Source organism: Gopherus flavomarginatus, chromosome 3, assembly GCF_025201925.1.
Source record: "Gopherus flavomarginatus isolate rGopFla2 chromosome 3, rGopFla2.mat.asm, whole genome shotgun sequence".
NCBI classification, from domain to species: Eukaryota; Metazoa; Chordata; order Testudines; family Testudinidae; genus Gopherus; species Gopherus flavomarginatus.
The window spans coordinates 129220155-129246258 of record NC_066619.1 but is presented as its reverse complement, the minus strand read 5'-3'; the positions used below and the strand labels follow the sequence as shown (position 1 = coordinate 129246258).

The 26104-nt window shown below is 43.3% G+C and overlaps 1 protein-coding gene across 1 annotated transcript in view; it reads left to right on the top strand.

Annotated features, from left to right (window-relative positions):
- The window catches only part of TMEM175 (transmembrane protein 175), a 45013-nt gene that overhangs the window by 6548 nt on the left and 12361 nt on the right, over positions 1-26104 (top strand). Inside the window, exons 3-7 of the mRNA XM_050944401.1 lie at positions 4312-4409; positions 14013-14064; positions 17178-17213; positions 19784-19867; positions 23603-23767. Coding sequence (XP_050800358.1) covers positions 4312-4409; positions 14013-14064; positions 17178-17213; positions 19784-19867; positions 23603-23767 — 435 coding nt within the window. The remainder of the gene's footprint in view (positions 1-4311; positions 4410-14012; positions 14065-17177; positions 17214-19783; positions 19868-23602; positions 23768-26104) is intronic.

Below are 26104 nucleotides of genomic sequence, written 5' to 3'. Positions count from 1 at the left end.
ATCTGGGCCCTCCGATTTCGTCCCATTAAGCTGTTCGAGTTTGGCTTCTACCTCAGATGTGGTAATATCTACCGCCATATCCTTATTCCCATTTGTCATCCTACCATTATCCCTAAGCTCCTCATTAGCCTCATTAAAGACTGAGGCAAAGTATTTGTTTAGATATTGGGCCATGCCTAGATTATTATTAACCTCCATTCCATCCTCAGTGTTTAGCGGTCCCACTTTCTTTCTTTCTTTTCTTCTTATTTATATGGCTATAGGACCTTTTACTATTGGTTTTAATTCGCTTTGCAAGGTCCAACTCTATGTGGCTTTTAGCCTTTCTCACTTTATCCCCATGTGTTCTAACCTCAATAAGGTAGCTTTCCTTGCTAATACGAGGATCTGTATTTCAAAATGCATGCTCTTCCATGTTTTGCTAATGGAGACATCTATAAAAATAACCCCCTATCCTTTAAATACGTGTGCAACTTCACTTGTGATTAGTCCCATTAATATCAGTGTGACCTGTCGCATGAGCAGAGATATGTATCTGCATGAGTGTTAGTAGGATAAAGTGCTTAGTATGAAAAGCATATTAATTGCAGAATATCTAAGGACTGCAGTTAGCAAATAGTCTAGGCACACATCCTTTGGTAATACTTTTTGAGATGAAATAATTTCTATCCAGTAGGCTTATACTTTTCACCATACGATATCACCAATTATCGCCAATGTTGGTTGTACAAAATTGGCAGTTAATATCCCCCTTTTGTACAAATCTGTTTTTGGGATGAAACAAATTATGACTGCAAAACAAAGTTGAGCTTAACATTTATTAAGTGATATCTTGAGTTAGATCTTTCTTTAGTCTGCAATTAGATCAGTGCAAGCAGACCCGTGTGTCTACACTGAGCTTTAAGCCAAGAAATAGGTTCTCTGAGATAAGTTAATGCAAGTAGATTGGTACCTAACCATTAGATGCCTAGCCAGAAAAAAACTTTAGGCTAAATTTAAATAATTATTGATGTAAAGATGATTTTTTCAGATAAGAGATTCACTCTGAAGTCATATATTCATTAAGAAGATCTGCAAGATGTTTTTGCATTAAAGAGGTCAACTCTGTTCTTTCCATGTAAGTTGAGATAATTTAATGGAAGGGATTCTGACACTGACGTCCCAAGGTAAAGTGCATTGCCTGTCACAGAGATTGATTTTGTACCCGTTGAGCTCAGTGGTAGGGTTGCCATTGAATTCGTCGTGTTAGGCCCATTATTACAGGGCCATTGAAGAGAGAGCACATGACAGGGCAGCTTACGTGTCAAAGGGTATTTTGTTTGCTGGAGGTGTTAGTAAAGCTAGCTATGGAACTTGCCACTTAAAACAAAGAGAAAGAATACAAGTGTATGTTTATCAAAAGGATGGGTTAAAGACATTAAATTATGAAAAATAATGGGAATGCAGAGTAATAGAATAGGATAGCTACTAATGCAGAAAAAATGGACTCAGGCTTAATCAATAGAAGCACATGTACAAGTGGCTGGAAAAGGAAATACTGCAATTGTAAAGCTTTAAAATTCCCAAGGGATAAGTCTCGTCCCCTCCCCCAGGAGGGTACTATCCTTCAAGACAGGAAGAATTTTAAGGCTCCAGGATTGCAGAAGTCAGCTGTAGATCAACAGGCCCAAATTCCTCTCCTTCGGTGATGTGAATATCAATAAACTATTAAGTCATCGGAGTTCTGCCAGATTTACAGAATTGTCAGCTGTAGATCAACAGGCCCAAATTCCTCTTCTTTGGTGATGTGAATATCAATAAACTATTAAGTCATCAGAGTTCTGCCAGATTTACAGAATTGTAACTAAGAGCAATATTTGGCCATAAGTGTAAGTAGAAGGAAACCAAGTTTTAGTGTTTTGGGGAAGTGGAGATATAGCTGCTAAATCAGTTCTTGGACTTTGAATACTAGGGTTTAGGTTGTTGTTTAACATTTTTTTGGTTTAGAAAATGATTTGCCCTTACATCAGATGGTCTGGTCTTCTGTTCTCCTGTACAGGACAATGAGTAAATGAAGCCTAGCAATTCAGGTTATAAAGACGTATTTAGTATTCTATTGTATTTAGATTAGAGAGCTCAAAATTAAACCATAATGAAAACAGACCTTCTGGATAGATCTGTGTGGTATCATCATCATCAAGCTTTTATAGCAAGAACCACATTTTAATAAAGATTGTCTTATGACACTTCCCCTCCCACTCAGTCACACTATATTCCTTAGGCAACTGCAGCAAATTACTTCTATTGAAGATGCATTAAATAACTTAACTGGCTAAATATATGTTAACAGTAGGAAATAAGGTAGAGGAACCAGCAGTACATGACCAGCAGGTTCTGGGGTCCTCATTTGACAGTTTGGGGACCTCTGGCCTCTTGCATCCCTGCCTTATCTTCCTTCATGTACTGGAATCAAGTCACTGAAAGGAAACATGTCTGAGGCTTCTGAAGAATGCCTGACCCAAATTCCAGCTTTGGGAAGTTTTGAATAGGGACGTTTGCTGGTCAAGGCTTCTCAGAAATACAGTGTCATTCACAGTGACCAGAGGAATCATGGTCTAGTGAATCAGATATTAGGCTGGAAGTCAGGACACCTAGAACCTATTCTCAGTTCTGTTACTGCCCGTGGGCAAGTTACTCCACCTGCATGCCTGTCTCCTTTCCTACCCTTTATCTCCTCAATTTAGACTGTAACTCTGCCAGGGACTGTCTCACTATGTCTCCATACAGTGCCTCGTGTATGGACACCATAAGGATTGCTGAAATAATTATGGCAGTATGTGAAGTTGAAGGGCCTGCAGTAGTTAAGAAATTGGTGGATGTAAGGATCAATCCATATCTTTTCACACAATATCACAGACATCATGATGATATAGCAACAAGTTGAGTGACAAGTCGTTGCCACGCAGAGCTTGTGTTCCAAGTTAGACACACAGTTTACAACAGCAGAGAGATGATTATCAGTATGTATCCATCCTATTAGTTATCTTCTTCTTCATCATCATCATATTCCTATTATGCCACTGGCGTTTAGGGCAGTGATGAAGCTCCTCCACTCCTGTCTGTTTCTGGCAAGTCTTTCGATGGTTCCTCAGCTGTGCCCCAGGTTTTTCAGCTTGCCTTCCACAGCTCTTCACCATGTTGTTTTCGGCGGCCTTGTTTTTGCTTGCCTTCAGGTGTCCATCTTATTGCTACTCTGGTGATGGAATCAGTTTCCATCTGAAGCACATGACCGATCTATCTCCAACGCCTCCTGGTAATGATGGTGCTCAGATCCTCTCGGCTGCACTATGTCAATAGATCTTGGTTTGAGATTGTTCTGGGTCAAAAGATATGGAGGATTTTCCTGGGGCAGGTTGTATGGAATGAAGACAGTTTGGACATGTCATATTTTCTCATTCCCCAGCATTCTGCACTATAAAGTAGTGTTGAAAGTACACAGCTCTGGTAAATCTTGAGTTTGGATTTGTGTTGTGTTTTTTGATGATTTCCAGATGGTTATCTTTCAGGGTTTTTAAAAAAGCTAATCCTATAAATTAAAATATTGTAGCAGCATCCAGAATGACAGGTTAGATGTCAGTAAAACAAACCATTCCTATAGCTCTTAACCATTTCACTGCACTCAGAAACTGTAATCTAAGTAATCTCCAAAACCCTAATGATATTTTCAATTCAGCTAACAAATATGTTTAATTAAATCAGTGTAGGATCATCCTAGCACAGGTAATAATACCAGGCTCTTGCATAGCACTTTTCACCAGTAAAACTCAAAGTGCTTTATGAAGATAATTATCATTGTCCCCCTTTCATAGATGTGGAAATGGAGGAACAGATAGGTGTAGTAATTTATGAAGGATACACAATAGGCTGGCCTGATTAATAGTTATGCTTCTTTCACTGTGAACATAAGTGATTGTCTTCCCCCTTAAAAGTGAGCAGTACCAAAACCCTAGACGTTTGTTTAGCGATGGTTCCTATTTTTATTTGGCATACCACATACTGGCACATCTTATGCAGGCATCTAGGTAATTGGAGCAGATATTCTAGAAGGCTTGCAAGTGTCTGATAAGCTCGGTACTCTGTTTTGTGGTACTGTATGGATGATAAATCAGAAAATGGAAATGGTTGGAAGAAATCTATATTTTAGCAGGCAAGACATTCTCAGAAACTATGACCTGTTTACAGATATTGCTAGCAATTGTAGAGTAACATTACTCACCTCTATATTTTGCAGTTATGTGCTTTTTCTATTAATAACACTGTATTTTATTTCAGAAACTAGGTGAAAGTGTTCAACAGCTTCTACTAACGAAAATTGCAGTCTACCTGATGACTTTTTTAATAGTAACAGTGGCTTGGACAGCACATGTAAGGTATGAAAAGGGGGAACGTGTTTTTGTTGAATTCTTTCTAGGAAGCTAAAGCAAGATTAGTTTAGTGGAAGTGAGTGACCAGAGATGCTATGTCACGTTTTTCTGGAAATTTGTCCTGAGAGTCCTGATAGAATGTTTTGATTATAGCCAAAGAGGATTAAAATATCTGATATTAAGCCATCTTTTTGTAATGGTTTTTAAAGCTACAGAAAACATAAGAGATGTTAGGGAAATTTCTTTTTAGATAATATTGGCAGAAGGTACAAAAATTCCTTGTACAGTATCACCAGCAGGTCTGACCCACCACAGTAGCAGCAAAGTAAAGGAAAATAAATACTATATCTTTAAAGTCAAGCTATTTTAGGTTTGTAGACTGTAAAATATATGAGCTGTTCCATTAAGAATATAATTTCTAACGTATATAGTTAGAGGAATTCAAACTGCAGAATTGGTCTAGAGCTTACGTTTTTCCTTTCCAATGCATACGACATCACTTCTCTCCCCCACAGCATATTCTTTAAAACTGAGTGAGAGATTGGTGAAGCTGCATTTTACAGGGAGTACAGACTGTGCCCCTTCCCAGCATGCTTTGTTAAAAGGAAATTGACAAGGAAGCCTTTCCCTTGTCTTCTTTTCTTCTCTCTCCCACTCCAACTTCTTTTCTAATTGAGGGCAGGTTAGCTGGAGTTTATTTCCTAATTTGTCTAAATGAAACCAGTTTTCTTTGATTTGGCACTGCTCAGGATAAAGAACCATAACCCACTCTTCCCTCCCCTTCCCCCCCCCCCAAGGCTTGAACAGATTGGGAGGGGAATATAATTACTCTTTGTCCTATTTTTCCCTGAGGCTTTCCCCTAATTTCTCAGTGATGTACTGTAAATATGTACAGTAACTAGGTAGCAGTGAAAATAACTTGATTCAACTGCTTGTTTTTCTAGTGATATTAGCTTAGTGAAATAGCTGCAGTTTGTCTTACCTGAGGCTTTGATACCATCGTAAATGGCACTTTTTGAATGCGTATAAAAAGTAAAACTTATTACTAAACCTCTTTAAATTATCGTCTTTTAGGAAGGCTACAAAATTAATACTATGTGGGTGAAGAAAACATGGGTTGAATAAATATCTAATTTCTCAAATTACGAGATGCTAAAATCTTCCCTTTCAAATAGAGAAACTTCACAAGATCTGATTTCCTATAACTCATCTGCAATACTTTGCCTGTAAAATGACTACAGCTACAGAATGCTTGGTTCGACATTTTTTCCAATGCCATATCTTTATTTAAACCAACCATTTCAATCTAGTCATGATGAATGGATGCAAGGTCTTGGAACAAATTTTGAAAGAGAAAATAGTTAAGGACATAGAAGTGGATGGTAATTGGGATAAAATACAAAATAATTTTACAAGAGGTAAATTGTGCCAAACCAACCTGATCTCCTTTTTTGAGAAGGTAACTTATTTTTTAGACAAAGGAAATGCGGTAGATCTAATCTTCCTGATTTCAATAAATCATTTGATACAGTTCCACATGAGAAATTATTAGTTAAAGTGCAGAATATGGGGATTAATATGAGAATTAAAAGGTGGGTGAGGTGCTAGTTAAAAGGGAGACTACAATGAGTAATACTGAAAGGTGAGCTGTCAAACTGGAGGGAGTCTACTAGTGGAGTTCCTCAGGAATCCGTCTTGGAACCAGTTTTATTTAACATTTTTGTTACTGACCTTGGCGCACAAAGTGGGATTGTGCTAGTAAAATGTGTGGATTACATAAATTTGGGAGGTATTGCCCGTATGGCGGAGGACCTGAATATAATACAATACGTTTTGGATGACTTTGAAAACTGAAGTAATAGAAATGGGATGGAATTTTATAGTTCAAAGGGCAAGGTCATGCACTTAGGGACTAACAACAAGAATTTTTGCTATAAGCTGGAAATTTATCAGCTGGAAACAACAGAGGAGGAGAAAGGCCTGAGCGTATTGGTTAATCACAGGATGACTCTGAGCTGCCACTGTGATGCAGCTGTGAAAAAGGATTATGCAGTCCTAGGACACATCAGGCGAGGTATTTCCAGTAGAGACAGATAAGTGTTAGTACCATTATACCAGGCTCTGGTGAGACCTCATCTGAAATGTTTTGAGCAATTTTGGTCTCCCATGTTTAAGAAAGATGAATTCAAACTGGAACAGGTACAGAGAAGGGCTACTAGGATGATCAGTTGAATAGAGAACCTACCTTATGGGAGGAGACTTAAGGGACTTGGCTTGTTTAGCTTAACCAAATGAAGGCTGACGGAAGACACGATTGCTCTCTGTAAATACATCAGAGAGGGAGAGGAGTTGTTTCAGTTAAGGGCCAATGCTGGTACAAGAACAAATGGCTATAAAGTGGCCATCAACAAATTTACGCTTAAAATTAGATAAATATTTCTAACCATCAGAGGAGTGAAGTTCTGGAACAGCCTTCTAAAGGGAACAGTGGGGGCAAAAAACCTAACTGGTTTCAAGACTGAGTTTTATGGAGGAGATGGTATGGTCTGATAAGGTTGCCTACTGTAGCATGTGGCCCATCCGCTAGTAGCAAAAATCCCCAACAGCCAGAGATGGGACACGAGATGGGGAGGTCTCTGGGTTACTGCAGTGAATTCTTTCCCAGGTGTCTGGCTGATGGGTCTCACCCACATGCTCAGGGTCTAAATGATCACAGTATTTGGGGTCCAGAAGGAATTTTCCCCCAGGTCAGACTGGTAGAGACCTCGATTTTTTTGTGTGGCATTTCTCTGCAGCGTGGGGCATGGGTCACCTGCTCATATGAACTAGAATAAATGGTGGATTCTCTGACACTGGAAGTCTTTAAATCATCATTTGAGGACTTCAGTAGCTCAGCTAGAGGTTAAGAGTCTGTTACAGGAGTGGGGCTGTAGCCTGCAATGAGCAGGAGGTCAGACTAGGTGACCATGATGGTCCCTTCTGGCCTTTGTCTATGAGTCTGTAGTGTTTTCTTTCACTCTTTTTTCTGGGTATTGAATTAATGACTGCCTTGACTGAATGTTTTAAACAGATGAACATAGTTTTAAGCTTGAGCTTGGGCAGTAGTTCTAATGCAGAGAGGAAGGGAAGGAAAGACAAGAGGAAAGGAAAAAGGGGGAGAGAGGAAAGGAGATTGAAGGAGAGACCCTCTCCTAGTTTGGAGGAGCACTGGCATTGTCTGCTAGGGAGAGGGAAATGAACTTGAGTCCTGTCTGTGAGCCCAGAAAAGCACCAGAAGAGGTTGTAGGTGGGCGAGAAGTAACTTATCCCTTTGAGCTGTATGCTTAGCTTTCCTTGTGGTGGTCATGCACGTGCATATACGTGCAGTAGTCATGTCAGTGACCTAGTGTCCAGCTATCTTTTTAAGACAGTTATAAGCAAAGCATACCGTCCACCTTTGTGTAAACTGTGCTGGCTAAAAGGTTTTTTTTCAGCATCTGCCTTTCATAGTGACCTCAGATTGTGACATGTTGTGACGTTATTGATATAATCTGGGACCATATAGAACATGGTTGCAACCAAGGTCCTGTAGTGGCACCAAATCGTAGGTAAAGGGAATCATATAAGGTGTCTAAGACCAGGTTATGGGTTGCTGGTTGTGATTATGCTGTCTATATGTATGTATCATTTTGTAGTTGAAGTTATGAGTATTGCCTCTATACTGTCTGTATTTCAAATATGTGCTGTGCTTCTGGGAAACATCCCAGACAAGTTGGTGTTAGCTCTGCCTAGCCTGCTTGATGGCCCATTAAGGACCATCAGCTACACAACTGACCCATTGAGAGAAGGCAAATACGCCTTGTAACTCAGCAAAGTATGCAGGGACTTACCCATGTGACTCCAGACTCCATTTTGCTGTAATTTTCCACAGTAAGAACAAAGAAGTGTTCTTACACCTGGAAAAAGCCTATAAAAGGCTGATGCCTCATCTCCATCTTGTCTTCAATCGTACTCCTTACCTCTGGAGGGACTTTGCTACAAAATGAAGCTCTGAACAAAGGACTGAATGACCCATCCCAACGGGGGATGTACTCCAGAGACTTGATTTGAACCTGCAGTTTACTTCATCACTGCTACAAGCCTGAACTAAGAACTTCGCCATTACTGTATATAGTTGATTTCTTTTAACCAATTCTCTCTATCATCTCTATCTTTTTCCTTTTATGAATAAACCCTTAGATTTTAGATTCTAAAGGGTTGGCAACAGTGAGATTTGTGGGTAAGTTCTGATTTGTATATTGACCTGGATCTGGGGCTTGATTCTTTGGGATCGAGAGAACCTTTTTCTTTTATTGGGGTGTTGGTTTTCATAACCATTCATCCCTAGGACGAGTGGCGCTGCTGGTGATACTGGGAAACTGGAATATCTAAGGAAATTGCTTGTGTGACTTATGGTTAGCCAGCGAGGTGAAACCAAAGTCCTCTTTGGTTGGCTGGTTTGGTTTGCCTTAGAAGTGGAAAAACCCCAGCCTTGGGCTGTAACTGCCCTGTTTAAGCAATTGGTCCTGAATTGGCACTCTCATTTGGGTCCCACCAGAACCGCATTGTCACAGTGCCATAGTCATGCTAGGATCCACAGAACCAGGTCAATTAAACTTTGGGTCAAACCCCACACTATCCAAATTTGGGATTGAGAGTTTGGTTGATTAAAGATCAGTGACTATGAGCCAGAAAGCATCAGCAAAAGCAATGAAACTGCAAGCCCTGATGGACAGCTTGCAATTTGAATATGAACAAAAAACTAGCAGAAATTCAAATGAAAGAGAAGCAAGCCTTGTCCCAGCTGGAGGAAGAGGCTGCTGAGAGAGAGGAAGAGGCTGCTAAGAGAAAGAAGGAGGCGGAGGACAGAGAGAAAGTAGCTGCTAAGAGAGAAGAAAAAGCACGTAAGGAGCTTCTGGCTGCTGAGAAGGAGACGGCTAGACTCCAGTTCCAAGTCAAAAAAGCAATGGAAGAACAGCAGAAACTGTATCCTCTTGAAAATCCAGTTTATAACTATGTTGATATGTGGTATTACTATGGGCAGTTTTCTGTGTTTAGCCAGTTTTGCTATGGCCATGGAGAGGGGGATTCTCCTGGTGGGTAATAGCTGTTTGTCTGTGCAAGAAAGCAGTGTGTCTGTGAATGGAGTTTCTGAATGTCTGTCTAATGTCTCAGAAGTGAATCTCTGGAGTTAAATCAAGAGCAGAAAGATCTCATTGGTGAGGAAAATGTTTCTCAGGAGCAGATTCAAGTGGATGGTCAAGTGGAAGCCCAAACTGAGGAAGGAAAAAGAGATGAGAGCTAGAATTGGTTAAATGAAATCAATTACATACAGTAATGGCAGAGTTCTTAGTTCAGGCTTGTAGCAGTGATGGAGTAAACTACAGGTTCAAATCAAGTCTCTGGAGAACATCCCCCGCTGGGATGGGTCATCAGTCCTTCGTTCAGAGCTTCAGTTTGTAGCAAAGTCCCTGCAGAGGTAAGAAGTGCGATTGAAGACAAGATGGAGATGAGGCATCAGCCTTTTATAGGCTTTTTCCAGGTGTAAAAACACTTCTTTGTTCTTACTGTGGAAAATTACAGCAAAATGGAGTCTGGAGTCACATGGGCAAGTCCCTGCATACTTTGCTGAGTTACAAAGTGTATCTGCCATCTCTCCAAGGGTCAGTTGTATAGCTGATGGTCCTTAATGGGCCATCAAGCAGGCTAGGCAGAGCTAACACCAAATTGTCTGGAATGTTTCCCAGAAGCGCAACACAAATTTGAAATACATACAGTATAGAGGCAATACTCATAACTTCAACTACAAGATGATACATACATATAGACAGCATAATCATAACCAGCAACCCATAACCTGGTCTTAGACACCTTATATGACCCCCTTTACCTACAATTTGGTGCCACTGCAGGACCTTGGTTGCAACCATGTTCTATATGGTCCCAGATTATATCAATAACGTTACACATGTCTCTGGAGGACCAGTTGCGATACAGCCTTTCTTGCCTCTGGTGTGACAAATTAACTCCTTAAAGTTGTCAAAGGACCTATTGTCTATATTAATGGGGGCCCTGATCCTTGAAAGATTTAAGCAAATACATAACTTCACACACATGGGTAGCCACAATGATTGCATTTGACTATTCCTGTGAATAAAATTAAGCATGTGCATAAATCTTTGCAGTTGTGGAGTCCAAAAGAAGTCTCCTTTGACGTTAGGAAACATACAGATGCCTTCTTCCTTCCCCTGAGGGGGAGGGAACATTAAATTGCTTTCTGTGGTGCTAATGATTCTAGGTAACACCTCTTGGAGCAGACTGCATTAAGATGCATAGCTGAACGTGATTTGTTGGGGAAGAATCAACATGGCTTTTGTAAAGGGAAATCATGCCTCACCAATCTGCTAGAATTCTCTGAGGGGGTTAACAAGCATGTGAACAAGGGTGATCCAGTGGATATAGTGTACTTAGATTTTCAGAAAGTCTTTGACAAGGTCCCTCACCAAAGGCTTACCAAAGTAAGCAGTCATGGTATAAGAGGGAAGGTCCTCTCATGGATCAGTAACTGCTTAAAAGACAGAAAACAAAGGGTATGGATAAATGGTCAGGTTTGAGAGTGTAGAGAGGTAAATAGTGGTGTCCCCCAAGGATCTGTACTGGGACCAGTGCTATTCAATATATTAATAAATTATCTGAAAAAAGGGTAAATGGTGAGGTGGCAAAATTTGCAGATGATGCAAAACTACTCAAGATAATTAAGTCCAAAGCAAACTGCGAAGAGTTACAAAGTGATCTAACAAAACTGATTGGGCAACAAAATGGCAAATGAAAGTCAATGTTGATAAATACAAAGTCATGCACACTGGAAAACACAATCCTGACTGCATCTACAAAACGATGGAGTCTAAATTAGCTGTTACCACTCAAGAAGGATCTTGGAGTCATTGTGGAGAGTTCTCTGAAAACATCTGCACAATGTCTAGTGGCAGTCAAAAAAGCTAACAATATTAGGAACCATTGAGAAAGTAATAGATAGTAAGACACAAAATGTCATAATGCCTCTATATAAATCCATAGTATACTCACAGTTTGACTACTGCCTGCTGTTCTGGTCACGCCATCTCAAAAACGATATATTAGAATTGGAAAAGGTGCAGAGAAGGGCAACAAAAATGATTAAGTTATGGAACAGCTTCCATATGAGGAGAGATTGAAAAGACTGGGACTTTACAGCTTGGAAAAGAGAAGACTAAGGGGGGATATGATAGAGATCTATAAAATGTTGGTGACTGACTTCTCCAGGGTGCAAACTGGAACTGGGGTACCGTTGAGCCCTGTCTCAGCAGCCTGGGTTCCCTCCCACACTGTGATGCTATGACAAGCCACAGACCCCTCTTGGTCCTGCACTCGCGCAAACATTTACACAGGCAGGGACATACCCAGCTGCAGTTACATGAATGCCTTTGCCAGTCACTCATGAACCAACGATAGAGAGGCTTCAGCCCCTAGCCTAGGACCCCAAAGCTGTATCATCTTACCCTGATCAGAAGCCTGACCAGTGTAAGTTATTACCCAGTCCGCCCCTCCCTCATCTTGTAGAGGACAATGCACCAGCCCCTGTTCCTGAGCAGATTTCCCTTTGCACTTCAAAGAACACACTGTTTTAGGTAGAAAATATAAAACTGATTTATTAACTACAGAAAGATAGATTTTAAGTGGTTATAAATAATAGCATACAGATCAAAGTTGATTACCTAAGAAATAAACAAAATCACAATCTAAGGTCTATATACTAGACAGGATTTGAATCAAGCAGTATCTCACACTGATGGTACAAGCAGTTCGTAGATCTTTCATACACAGGCTGGGATCCCTTTCCTTCCTGGGACCATCCCCCATTCTGTCTGTGTTCCTCAGGTGCTTCCGGGTGTTGAGTTGCGGGGGGTGGGGGGGGCAGTGAGGCCAAGTGATGATGTTGCTTCACCCCTTTATAACTTCTGCCATGTGGAGGGAACTTCTTTGTCCCAAGCAAAGTCCCCAGCACAGTTTGTGGAAAAGTACAAGCACAAGATGGAGTCGAATATGAGGGGGGCCCAGATTGGTAGACCAGAGGATTCAGCACTACCCCAGTTCCAGGTTGCATTGGGAGAAGTCCATCACACTTGACTGGCATGGAGAAAATGAATAAGCAAGTGTTATTACTCCTTTGCATAATACAAGAATCAGGGATTGCCCAATGAAATTGTTTTAAACCAGTTGTCTATTAAATAGGAAATACTTTCCTCACACAATGCACAGTCAACCTGTGAAAGTCATTGTTGGGTGATGTTGTGAAGGCCAAAATTGTAACAGGGTCCAGGATGGTCAGGGATACAACCCCATGCTCGGAGTGTCCCTAGCCTCTCTTTCCCGGAAGCTGGGAGTGGACTACAGGGGATGGATCACTTGAAGATTACCTGTTCTGTTCATTCCCTCTGAAGCATCTGTTATTGGCCAGTGTTGGAAGACAGGATATTGGGCTAGGTGGACCATTGGTCTGACCCAGTATAGCCATTCTTATGTTTTTAATAAGTTAAGGAACAGTTTGTGGGAGCACCTTTGTTCAGTGATCAGTGTACTTTATAGATTAATAAAGGAATACAATAAAATTAAACCTACAGACAAAAACAATTTAACTCATTAACCTTGCTTTTTTTATTCTAAGTAAAATGCAATGAGAACCATGCACATTCTGAGACTGATGAATTTAACAAAACCTCATCATCTGGATCTACTTTGAAAAATGACTCACATGCTATTCAGAGATCTCAAAGATTTCCAGATGAACCTTGCTCTATTTGGAAATTAAACCATTTATTCTAACTGCCACACCTGCAAATTTATTTTGGAATATGTACATCAGTTTGGCTTCTTTCTGGTTCGTGCATCACCAGTAAACAAAGTTTCTATTGGGGAAAATTTGCCTGTGTTCACATTTGAGCAACACTGTTTTCTGCAGTGGAATTTCACAAGTTTAAATGAGTACAGACTGTGACCCTGTGGTCAGAGTTTTAGGGCCACTTAAGCACACGAGTAGATCCATCGACTTCAGTGGGGTTACTCACATGTTTGCACGATTACAGCCTCAGTTAATAATTTTGTTGATGTGAGAATCAATAAAGTTCAGCTCACTCTTTCACATCTGTATTGGCTCTGCAGCAATAGTGAAAATGTATTTCAGTAAACAAATATGGTTCAGAATGACATAAGAAACATCTGTAGAGTAAGAAAATGCCAATTTTACATAGTCTCTTTTCTGACCCAACTGCCCTTTAAAAATTAAAAAGCAATGATTCACTAATAACCGCCCCTTCAGCAATTGAATTTGGATTTCCTTATCTAGCATTTTAATTTTCTTAATAAACAAATGTGTTTTTACATTTCAGATCATCAGATACCAGTTTTTCCAGGCAGACAGATGTTTATTGCTAGCTGCCACTGCTGCTTATTATATAAATTGCTGAACACTGGAAATGTGTTTACGATATAATGTTATCAATGCCTATTTTTATAAGGAGGTTGGTTCATGGCTTTTTGTCTTGTTTTTTGCAGACTGTTTCAGGTGATAGTACTGATAGATGATGTTCTTGCCCTTCTAAATTTGGTGAGTCTCTATCAATCATAGTTGAACCAGCAAATCCAGGTTGAGACGTATAAAGGCCAATAGAGCTACACTTTTTGTTATATTTGTATTCAGATACTATCAACAAAGGTCTTTTTAATCTGAGTAGTTTAAATTGGCCAAACAGGAAAACAGACAAAATCATGCAGCTTAATTTGCCTTTTCTGTAAGGCAGAGAAGGGCAAACTATGGCCCGTGGGCCGCATCCGGCCTGTCAGGGCTTACAGTCCGGCCTGTGGGATTGCCAGCCTCATGGCACAGTGGAGCTAAGTCAGGCTCCCTGCCTGCCCTGGCCCTGCGCTGCTCCCAGAAGCAGCTGGAACCACATCCCTGCGGCCCCTGGGGGAGGAGGGCAGAGGGCTTTGTGCACTGCCCTCACCTGCAGGCACTGCTCCCCACAGCTCCCATTGGCTGGGAATGGGGAACCATGGCCCATGGGAGCCTCGGGAGTGGGGTACCCATAGGTGAGGGCAGCGGCGGCAAAGCCACATGTCTCATCCCACCCCCAGGAGCCACTGCTGGACATGCTGGCCACTTCCGGGAGCAGCGCGGGGCCAGGGCAGGCAGGGAGCCTGCCTTAGCCCTGCTGTGCACCGCTGCTACCCTGGAGTTGCTCAAAGTAAGCAGCGCCGGGCTGGAGCCCATACCCCAACCCCCTGCCCTGAGCCCCCTCCTGCAGCCCTCTTGCACCCCTGCCGTGAGCCCTCTGCTGCACTGTGCACCTCTCCTGCACCCCAACTGCATGCCCTGAGCCCCCTCCTGCACCCAACTCCCTGCCCTGAGCCCCCTCTTGCACCCCTGCCCTGAGCCCTCTGCTGCACTGTGCACCCCTCCTGCACCCCAACTGCCTGCCCTGAGCCCCCTCCTGCACCCCAACCCCCTACCCTGAGCCCTCTGCTGCACTGTGCACCCCAGCCCCCTGTTCTGAGCCCCCTGCCCTGAGCCCCCTCCTGCACCACAACCCCCTGCAGAGCCCCCCTGCACCCCTCTTGCACCCCTGCCCTGAGCTCTCTGCTGCACTCTGCACCCCTCCTGCCCCCCAACCCCTTGCCCTGAACCCCTTCCTGCACACCGCACCCCCTCCCACACCTCACACTCGCTCCTGTCCTCCCCTGCTGTAAGGGAAACTGAAATTGCCTAGAGAAATTCAGCCATGAGCTGAAGAAATGTTTAGTAGCAGGTTAGTCTGGAGTGCATCTGAGGTAAGTCAAGAGGGGAATTCTGAAGGAAGCTTTTGTCTCTAATGGTCTATATGCTGGCTGGACTCCTATCTCTGGATAGAAGAAATGAGCCCAAACTGCAGAAATCAGGAGTTCACCTTGTCCAATGCCCTGAAAGTGGGTTTAGATCACAGGTAATGGCTTAGAGCCTATTTCTATTTAGTTTTTTCAAAAACTCATATTTAAATATGAATATTTGAAGTACAGGATTAATTGTAGGCTTTTTTTTTAAAGCTGTCTACTACTGAGTGACCACTTGGGTTCTTGAACCACTTTAGTGAGCTTTACATTTATCCTAAATCTTATTTTAGTTTAAAAATAGTATCTTGAAAGTTATTAACTTACTTGTTAGCATGTTTGGAGAGTTTTCTTTAATGAATAACACTGTAATAGCTGTATTGTTACTGTGGGGCTGCTGCCCTCTAGTGGGAGGAGTGATGAATTTATCCTGTCTCTCATGATACTTTATTCCAGTGGTCACCAACCCGTCGATCTCAATGGACTGGTCGATCCTGGAGCCTCTGCCAGTCAATTGAAATCTCTGGGCTGCTAAAAGTCCGGCAGCACAGCGAGGCTTAGGGAGGCTGCCTGCCCTAGCCCCACGCCTCTCCTGGAAGTGGCTGACTGCTGGCACGTCTCTGCAGTCCCTGGTATGGGGGAGGAGGGAAGTGAGGTGGCTCCATGCATTGCCCCCGTCCCCAGCACCATCCCTGTGGTTCCTGGCCAATGGGAGCTGCAGAGGCAGCGCTAGCAGGCACGGGCAGCACATGGAGACCCACTGTCCCCCCATCCCTTTCAGGGGCCACAGAGACGTGCCAGCAGCCAGCCGCTTCTGGGAGCGACATGGGGCCAGGGCAAGCAGGCAGCCTGCCTGAGTCGCGCTGCACTGCCGACCGGGAGCCGCCTGTGGTAAGCACCTCCTAGGCGGAGCCTGCACCCCTCACCTTCTCCTGCACCCCAACCCTCTGCCCCAGGCTCAGCCCAGAACCCCCTCCCACACTCCAAACCACTTGGCCCCAGCCCAGAGCTGCACCCCCTCCTGCACTCCAACCCCCTGCCCCAGCCTGGTGAAAGTGAGGGAGGGAGGGGGAGAGCGAGCGATGGAGGGAGAGGGGAATGGAGTGGGCGGGGCCTCGAGGAAGGGGCAGAGTAGATCCTGGGTTGATCTTAAATTCAGAAAGTAATCTTGTGCATTAAAAAGTTGGAGACCACTGCTTTATTCTGTTGTTTTAAACCCCTTCAGTTTACAGTCCGCATGGCACAATATTTAATGAAATAGAAATTTTAAAATGATTCTGCTTACAACAAACTGACTTTAAATACCATTAGGGTATGTCTGCGCTGGCAGAGTTACCGCGCCAGCAGTTACAGCGCCACTCAGAGAGCACTGAATGGAAACCACTGTTGTGTGTTCACACTGTCAGCTGCCTGTGTAATAGCGTGTTCACACTTGTAGCAGTATTCAGAGCAGTGCACTCTGGGCAGCTATCCCACAGAGCATCTCTTCCTCTTCTGCCGCTAAGAGTTGTGAGAAGGCAGAGGAGGTCGCGGGGCATCCTGGGTGTTTTGCATCCCAGCAATCCCTGTGCTTTCGTCCGCATTTGGCACCAATTTTCAACCCCTGAGCAAGGTAGTTATACCAATGTAACCTTATAATGTAGACTTGGCCTAAGAAAACACTTACATCTGCTCCATAGTGATCCATTCCCTGCAGGGTTCAGGTAGCAACTTCAGAAACAAATGATTTTTCTTGAGGCAATGCGTGCATTAGCGATTAGAATTATTTATTTGTTGGTGTCATCCCTAACAGTGATAGACTCCCAGGACTTAATCGAGCTTATGTTTCAAACATGCTTTTTTCCCCTTTCCTTCTAGGCATGTATGATGCTCATAACTTTCTTGCCATACACGGTAAGTAAGTGTTACATTTTCATTCATATTTAATATGGCTGCTTTAACTCTAAAAAATACCAAATCAAAGCATTCAGAAACCCTAGAGCATTATTATGACACCTGAACCCCGCTGCAATGCATATGTATTATTTTTCTGATAATCCTAAAAATTGAACACTTCAAAACTTGATTAGGGTTTCTTGTTTTGAGTTTATTAATTTCATTTTGGGGGTTTATTTTTAATATTTTTTTCATTTAATGTAGTTGTCCAAAATTGGAGTTTTGGGTGGCTTTCTCTTTGTGTATAGTGTAATGAGGTGTGTGTGTGTGTGTATAAAATCTGTACACGCACACACACAAGCGCTATATGTAAATAATGGTGACCCCCAGTTGTCTGCACTGGGCCCAGTCCTATTTAACACATTCATAAATGATCTGGAAAAAAGGGTAAACAGTGAGGTGCCAAAATTTGCAGATGATACAAAACTGCTCAAGATAGTTAAGTCCCAGGCAGACTGTGATGAGCTACAAAAGGATTTCACAAAACTGGGTGACTGGGCAACAAAATGGCAGATGAAATTCAGTGTTGATAAATGCAAAGTAATGCACATTGGAAAACACAATCCCAACTATACATATAAAATGATGGGGTCTAAATTAGTTATTACCACTGAAAACATCCACTTAGTGTGCAGTGGCAGTCAAAAAAGCGAACAGAATGATGGATATCATTAAGAAAGTGATAGATAATAAGACAGAAAATATCATATTGCCTCTATATAAATCCATGGTGCGCCCACAGGTTGAATATTGTGTGCAGATGTGGTCACCCCATCTCAAAAAAGGTATATTGGAATTGGAAAAGGTTCAGAAAAGGGCAACAAAAATATGGATTGGCTTCCGTATGAGGAGATATTAATAAGACTGGGACTTTTCAGCTTGGAAAAGAGCTGATTATGGGGGATATGATAGAGGTCTATAAAATCATGAGTGATGTGGAGAAAGTAAATAAGGAAGTGTTGTTTACTTCTTCTCATAACACAGGAACTAGGGGCCACCAAATAAAATTAATAGGCAGCAGGTTTAAAACAAACAAGAGGCAGTATTTCTTCACACAACACACAGTCAACCTGTGAAACTCTTTGCCAGAGGATATGTGAAGGCCAAGACTAAAAGAGGGTTCAAAAAAGAACTAGATAAATTCACAGAGGATAGGTCCATCAATGGCTATTAGCCAGGATGGGCAGGGATGGTGTCCCTAGTCTTTGTTTGCCAGAAGCTGGGAATGGGCGACAGGGGATGGATCACTTGATGATTGTCTGTAATTCTCTCTGGGGCACCTGGCATTGTCACTGTCGGAAGACAGAATGCAGAGCTAGATGGCCCTTTGTTCTGACCCAGTATGGCTGTTACGTTCTTTATGGCTAACTCAAGTTCAGCAGCTGGGGACCTCTTGCTTGTGCTTAGAAATCTTTGCCCCCTCAGAGTTCAAGCAGCATAGGGATAACAGTTCCTCTTTAACAGGGATTTTTATTCCCTTCCCCCAGCGTTCAAGCTGTGATGGGATGCGGGCTTGTGCACCCTCTTCAGGGGAGTAGGGGAAGCAATCAAGAAAGTCTTTTGTCCACTGATATTCCACAATAGCTTGTCTGTTGTCTATGGGCCTTCTTTTGTTAGGGAGGAGATGACACCTCTTGTGATAAACTTGGTAACGCTTCTCTCCTCTCTGGAGTGGGTTTACAATCTTAGCAAATATTTTTATAGTGATAGAGCAAACGCTTACCATTACCATATAGCATGGGATACAGACATGAGAAGTAAGATTAATCCATGCAACATCCTACAAGAATTTCTAAACACTGAAACATGTTCTTATAACAGTAACGCTAACACACAGGCGAGCCAGACTGGTTTCCAGCTATGCCTTTGTCAGCATTCAGTGAGGCCCAGTGGCCTCGGCGTGAGCTGGCACCTGATCTGCCAGCATCACAGAGGCCTGCGGTGGGAGACAGATTATTCCCTAGTTGCTCCCGAGGGGTTGTTGCATCTTTCTCTGAAGCCTCTGGTGCTGGCCACTGTCAGAGTACTGGGTACTCGGTGGACTCAGGTCTAATGTAGTATGGCAGTTGCTAGATTTCAATGACAAGTGCAGTAGAAAATCCCTTAAGGGAATTAATTGAGTCTCTTTTCAGTGCAGGGCTTGGGTGATGTGCAGTAAATATGGCTTAGGGCCACCCATTGGCTCTTGAGGATAAAATAAAATATTGAATAACTCCCCAGTTGCTGAGCACCATTCATCTTGTGCACTAAACGAGGCAGAGGTCCTGTGGCGAAAAGTACTGGATCATGTAACTAAAGACTGTTATAATGGATGCGCACAAGGGGCCTGATTTCAGGTTGCACAGGCAGACTTATTTCTGGCATTTCCCAACTTTGGGGAGTTGGATTTAGCAATCTCCCCACCCTTCTGATGAATTTGTCTTGTTTGGATTGTTCAAGTTTTAAGGTTATATAAAAGTAGAACTAGTACATTTGTCATCTCTGCTGCTCTCCTTTAAGTGTTTAACCTGTTTACATTTTTCTTGTAGTTTTCCTTAATGGCCTCCTTTCCAGGTATACCTTTTGGTATTTTCATGTTTAGCACTTGTGCTGTTGTCATCGGCCTTATCCAGGTATGGGTGTCACTCATTTACTTCTTCCATTCATTATTAGAGACTAGATTTGATTAGATGGAAGTACAATTAGATCTAATAGTAGATCTAGAACATTAGGAAAGCTTTATATAAAATTTTGTGATGTTGCTATTATTGGTGTATGATTTTTGTGGTAGTGCAAGATTGGCAGGGCTGGTGCAACCATTTAGGCGACCTAGGCAGTCGTCTAGGGCACTAGGATTTCGGGGGCAGCATTTTCTTCAGCAGCAACCGCAGCGGCCGGATCTTCGGCCGCCCCGGTCACCGCTGGCATTTAGGTGGAGGGAGCTGGGGAAGGGGAGTGCGGGGTGGGCCGCCTGCAGCAAGTGGGGGGGGAAGGGTGGCACTCAAGGGAACTCCCCACCGCAGCTCACCCCTGCCCCGCCTCCTCCCCGAGTACGCCATGGCCGCTTCACTTCTCCCGCCTCCCAGGCTTGCGGCGCCTAAGCTGATTGGCACCGCAAGCCTGGGAGAAGTGAAGCAGCCACGGCGTGCTTGGGGAGGAGGCGGGGCAGGCGCAGGCGTGAGCTGGGGCAGGGGGGGTGCCTCAGGGTGGAGGGGGGGAGCTGCGGGGGCACAATGCGTCAGGGCAGGGGCTCGGGGATGAGGGAGGGCGCAAGGTGGAAGTTTCGCCTAGGGCGTGAAACATCCTTGCACCAGCCCTGAAGTTTGGTAACTCAGACAAGTGCCAGATCATGTGGTGACTGTTTTCATTATCTCAAGTATGAAAAAATTAAAAGAACTTGAAATGCCAATAAAGACACAGATGCAATCAAATCAGGAAGTTCAAAACCCATTGAATCATGATAAATTTGTTCTAAAAAGGAACCCAAAAGGTTAGAAAAGTAGCAGTTGATGGACTGTATTATGATGATTATTTCCCCCCCCACCCCTTGCTGGAGTTCTGAATCGCTGCTCAGTATTTAGTTCTGCAAGCCTTTTAATGCAGGTACAAGGCTCCACCTTTCTTGTAACCATTAAGTGTAAGGGAGCAGCTAGTCTTAATGAAATAGGTCCCTTTATCGACGGGATTGAAAATTACACTGGTCACAGGACCATGACTTCATGTATTAAGTCCAGGATTATACTGGACTATATTGAGGCAGTGCTTGTGAGAGACAAGTGACACATTTAAATCACAATATTTTATGAATCACCAGATCTAGAAATAAACTCTCTATGTACCTGGAAGTATGGGAACTCCAGGTCTCTAGTAAAATACATGCATTCTAGCCCAGGTAGGTTTCAAGAGTGGACTTCACAATCGTCACTCTCACTTTACCGTATCTTTCCATTTGAACCCCAGTATGATTTTACTTGCCATTCTGTTGAACTGCTACAGCTTGAACTGAATGCTTTATATTGGCTGAAAGTTTTGAACTCCAGATTTTAAATGATGTAGAAGAAATTAGCAGCCTTGAGGTTTTTGAAGAGAGGACTTGCTTTCTGAAGGGAAAATGAAACCCCAGTTCAGCGGTGCTGAGAGCCATTGAACCAAAATGCAAACCACTATGATGGAAACCACTTCAAGACGGGGTGCAGCAGCACCCCCAGCACCAGCATCTATGTCCCAGTTACTAAAATCTTTGCAAACTTTCTGTAATGTTTACTCTGCAAAGCCTCTCCATGGTCACACAAATCTTAGTGTGCTAAATCCAAGCCCAAGTTTACATCTGCTTCTGCTGCTCAGGACCCTGCTAAGTCAAAGCTCAGTGAGGTTAGACTGCAGTGATGCAAGGCAACTGTTACCTTCTTGTCACTGGTGGTGTCAGAGCCAGCACTGCCTGAAAAGGAAGCAGCCTTTGCCATTGAGTGGGTGTCTCTAGAAGATGCACTGATTAGCGCATTCCCTCCCAGTGACTTACTGGTGGAAATCAAATTAGTCCTTGCCAGGCAAAAACACCAAAGGGAAGAAGCTGGCAGTTCCATCCTCCCTCAGAATGAGTTTCCTCCTAGAGAGTCAGGTGACTTGTGGGCACGGGGAGATTTAATTTACACATCCTATCATCTAGCTGGGTGGATGTATCCAGTCTCTCTTACCTCTGCAGTGGCTCCCTTATAGCTGGACCTGAGACCGAGCTCTGTTCTGCTAGATTGTCAGGCATTTTGAACATCTATACCAGCCTCTGAACTTATTTTGCACCAGGAGCCTCACTCGTGGAGCAGGACCCCATTGTGCTAGGCGCAGTCCAAACACACAACACAAATGTCATGTGGGGTGTGGTAGTGGGGGGAGGATACAAAATCTCTGCATAACTAGGTGTTATAACTAGGTACAACAATGAGTCTGCGGCAGAGGCTGAAAAAAACCCAGCCTTCTGACTCAGTCCCTCTCAAGCCACTAGCCCTCTCTCTGATTTAGTAAGTGCAATAGCTCCTGGCCTGCCATGGCAAGGAACCAGTTAAAGTGGTTTCTGGTCCTGAAAGTGTTTCTAAACACCTGGTCCTGCAATAGTTCTCAAAAGCAAAAAAAATGGATTCCTGACTTCACACACCATTTCCAGCCTCCATTGGCATGAAGAGCGTGGAAAGCAGTTGGTACAAATTGGCCAGCCTATTCATTTTCACTGTCGCTTTGTTTGCCCAACCGGATGCTTTCTTCAGTAACTGCAAATCCACAAGCAAACAGATTTCAATTGGTAGAAATGATTAAATTCTTCTCTCCACATAAAACTGTAAATTTTTATTTATCCATGTGGGGCAGAAATACTGTCTGAAAGGTCCCGTCACTTTCTTACCAAAGTGGGGTGACCTTGGGCCAGCGGGAGTGGGCAGCGAAACGTGTGTGTATGTGTTTAAATGATTTGGTGAACAGGTTAAAGATGGAAAGAGATTCATTAGATTGAAAGCTGCTGGGGGGCAGGGACCATGCTTTTGTTTCGAGTTTGTACAGCGCCTAGCACAGTGGAGTCCTAGGCACAATCTAATGTCAGTGGAAAAGTTCGGAGACTGGTTTAGATAATTATCTGAAGTTCAAGTATTTACCTAAACCCTTTGGGGCTGACCTTTTCAAACACATTCCTTTCCTCTCTGTAGGTCCCACTTTCCCCTGCCCTGTGGCATGTGGCTTCTTCTAGGGGAATGCCTAGCTGCCTGCCTAGCTAGTTGCTGTTGTGGGTCCTTGCACTTCAGAATAATAAGATCCAGGGTCTTGCTTATCTGTGCAGAGGTGGTGATGTATACGTCTTCCATTAGCCCCTCCACTAGGCACATTAGGATAGTCTACACTGCAGCTGGCAGCGAGCCTCTCAGCCCGGGTCGACAGACTCCCACTAGCTCTGTTCAAGTTAGCACACCAGAAATAGCAGTGTGGGCAATGGCTTAGGGTAACCGCCCAAGTCCAGGCCCACCTGACTCCCTGGATCTGAGTTCAGGTGGCTATCCTGAGCTGCAGCCCGTGCCACAGCGTCCAAGCTGCTAGTGCACTGGCTTCAGCAGAACTAGAGCCAGGCTGTCTAGCCGGGCTGGGAGGCTCGGTCCCAGCAGCAGTGCAGACGTAACCTCAGTGTTACGCAGTACCAGAGCCTGTGAGATTCCCCCGTCCATTCCTGTCAGATCAGCGCTTCTCAGGAGAGCAGAGCGCAGAGGTTAGCATGCTCTGGGGCTTGTTGTATTAGAGGTTTTCTGTTGTTTGGGTTCAGATTTAGAATTACAGCTTTGACTTGTTTAAATATCCACTGTAAACCAGTATCAATAATTTTCTCCTCTCTGCAGGCAGTGATAGTAGCCTATGGCTTCTATCATCCCTACTTGCTGAATCACCAGATACAGGTATCTGAAAACCAGGCCTTCTACAAACATCGTATCTTACAGATCATTCTAAGAGGACCAGTCCTCTGCTTTTTAGCTGCCATCTTCTCCTTTTTCTTTTTCCCAATGGTAAGTTCTTTAAACAACCATCGTTCTAAAAAACACGTTGTGCTGGTTGACAGTGTGGGCTGACAACTTCATTACTCACATTCAGTATCCTGCCAAATAAAGTATCATACTAATCATAATACACAACCTGTAACCTTGTAGAATTCAGCAGTTGAAGCCCTGTCACTGAGCAGATTTAAAGCACGTCCACACAAAGTGCTAGATACTGTAACACAGGGGACCCTGACACCAGCTGACGAGTGGATTAAGTCAGTGGTTCTCATCCCCTCCCAAATCATTACAGCTGAAAAGACCATTGCGTCTTGACTCCCATCTAGGTCACAACTTGCTATGTCTGACTGAAACCCCCCAGGTTGAGATCTTAAAGTCTCAGTGATCTAAAGTCTTTCCCATGTCAAATTTCTGTGCCACAGAATTTCCAGAACACTGATTTGTTTCTTGGTTACCAGCCGTCACATGGGTTAATCAGAACCCCTGTCGTGCCGTGAAGGCTTTTAGATCACAAGAAGCAGTATGATGATGTGGCAGCTGCATGGACATCAGAAAAATGCTCTGCTGCTATCCTTGTCTATTTGTTTTAGCTTCTCAGGTCTCAGCACACTTCAGAGGAAGATCTTTCAGGCTAACAGTAATTTTAAGGCAGCAGGTTGCTGATCATAAACAGATGGAACAAAATTAACGTGTGAGGGTAGGTAAAATAAACATCAAATTACATAAGAAATTGGCTAAAAAGCCTGACAAATATAGTTCCTGTCATTAACACGGCACAAGAACAGAGTAAGTAGATCAGTCAGCAGCTAATTATCAGACTTATCCCGAAACACACTCTTCTGGCTGAATCCCAGGCACTTCCAGCCAACTCCTATTCCATCTTCATTAAATGGAAACCAGTGACGTGCTCAGCTCCCGCCAGCTCTCAGCATCCACATACAGAGTCCTCTAAACAAAATCTCTCTATGGAACTGCTCCTGAGATACCCTGCTTCTGCTTGATGCCCCTTCAGGCATTTTGTACTGCTTTTGTTTGACTTTTTCTTGAGACTTTTCCACAGACTGCATCAACCTTTTGATATATTCACAGGGTTGAGATGACTCGTCTTCATAATAGTAACCTTGAATTACAAAGCCGGAGTATGCAGAAATGTGAGAGCTTAATTTATAATAAGCACAACCTGTTTTCCTGCTCACCCCCTCCCCACCACAATTTCCGCTATACACAATCCAGAATGAGTCATTCACCAATTTACTCCTGTGCAAGGGGCTAGCCCACATCGTGTGCTCTTTTAGGCCCTATTTAGAGGACTGAAGTAATTCTTGCGCTGGTTGTCACGCCATCTGGAATGGCTCACAACTGTGAGTGCCTACCTCAGGGCAGAACACAGGGGACACAGCCCAAAGTGGTGATGTGTTCTATAATTAGATTTCAGCAACCCAGTGACAAATGTGAACTCCTGGATCACTATACCAGTCTTACCATGCAGTCACAGACAGTCCCCTTAGACCAGGGGCCAGTCAATAGGCAGATGGGGCCAAATCCAGACCGCCAGATGCTTTTGAATGGACCGCAGAATATTTTTATTTACTTGTTGTTGTTGTTGTTTTTATGTGATTTTTTCTGGAGTCTGGACCTTGACTATATCTTGACCAAGAAATTTGGATCTGGACAAAAAAAATTGATTACCCCCTGCTAGACCCACCAGTCTATCTTACCACCCAGACAAACTGAACTTTGTGATAAAAGGTCACTCAAACCAAAAATCACACCACATCAGGTTGCTCCCAGTCCCAAGAGACCAATCACTTACCCCAGATCAATTGGTACTCTAGATTTTACACCAAAGACAACACAGGTAGCCATTTCTCTAGTAAACTAAAGGTTTATAGCTAAGAAAAGGAAATGAGAGTTATTGCAAGATTAAAGCAGGTAAAATATATGCACAGGTGAGTCATAGTTTGGAAATCCAAATAGTGGCAGTGATGTAACAAACTGCCAGTTTCCCATAAGTCTTTCCAGGGAACCCAGAAGGTGTCTGGGGATCTCTGCTTTGAATCTGGTACGATTCCCTGTAAGAAACCAAACAGTCTAGAGATGCAGGATCTTTTTTTGAATCCATATGTATAGTTCCTTCGTAAAAAAAAAAAAAAAAAAAGCGGACAGTGTCTCTGTCCACGTCGACTTTTTCTTTTATGACAGCAAGGAATGCATTTGGAGTCTTTTGATCTCCAGTCACCACACGACATGACCACTAAAGTTCTTCATTTGCATTTCACAGGGCTTCTTTGTAGTTTGATGGGCTATTTAGACACAGGGTGTACATCATGTAAATGATTGCTGTTA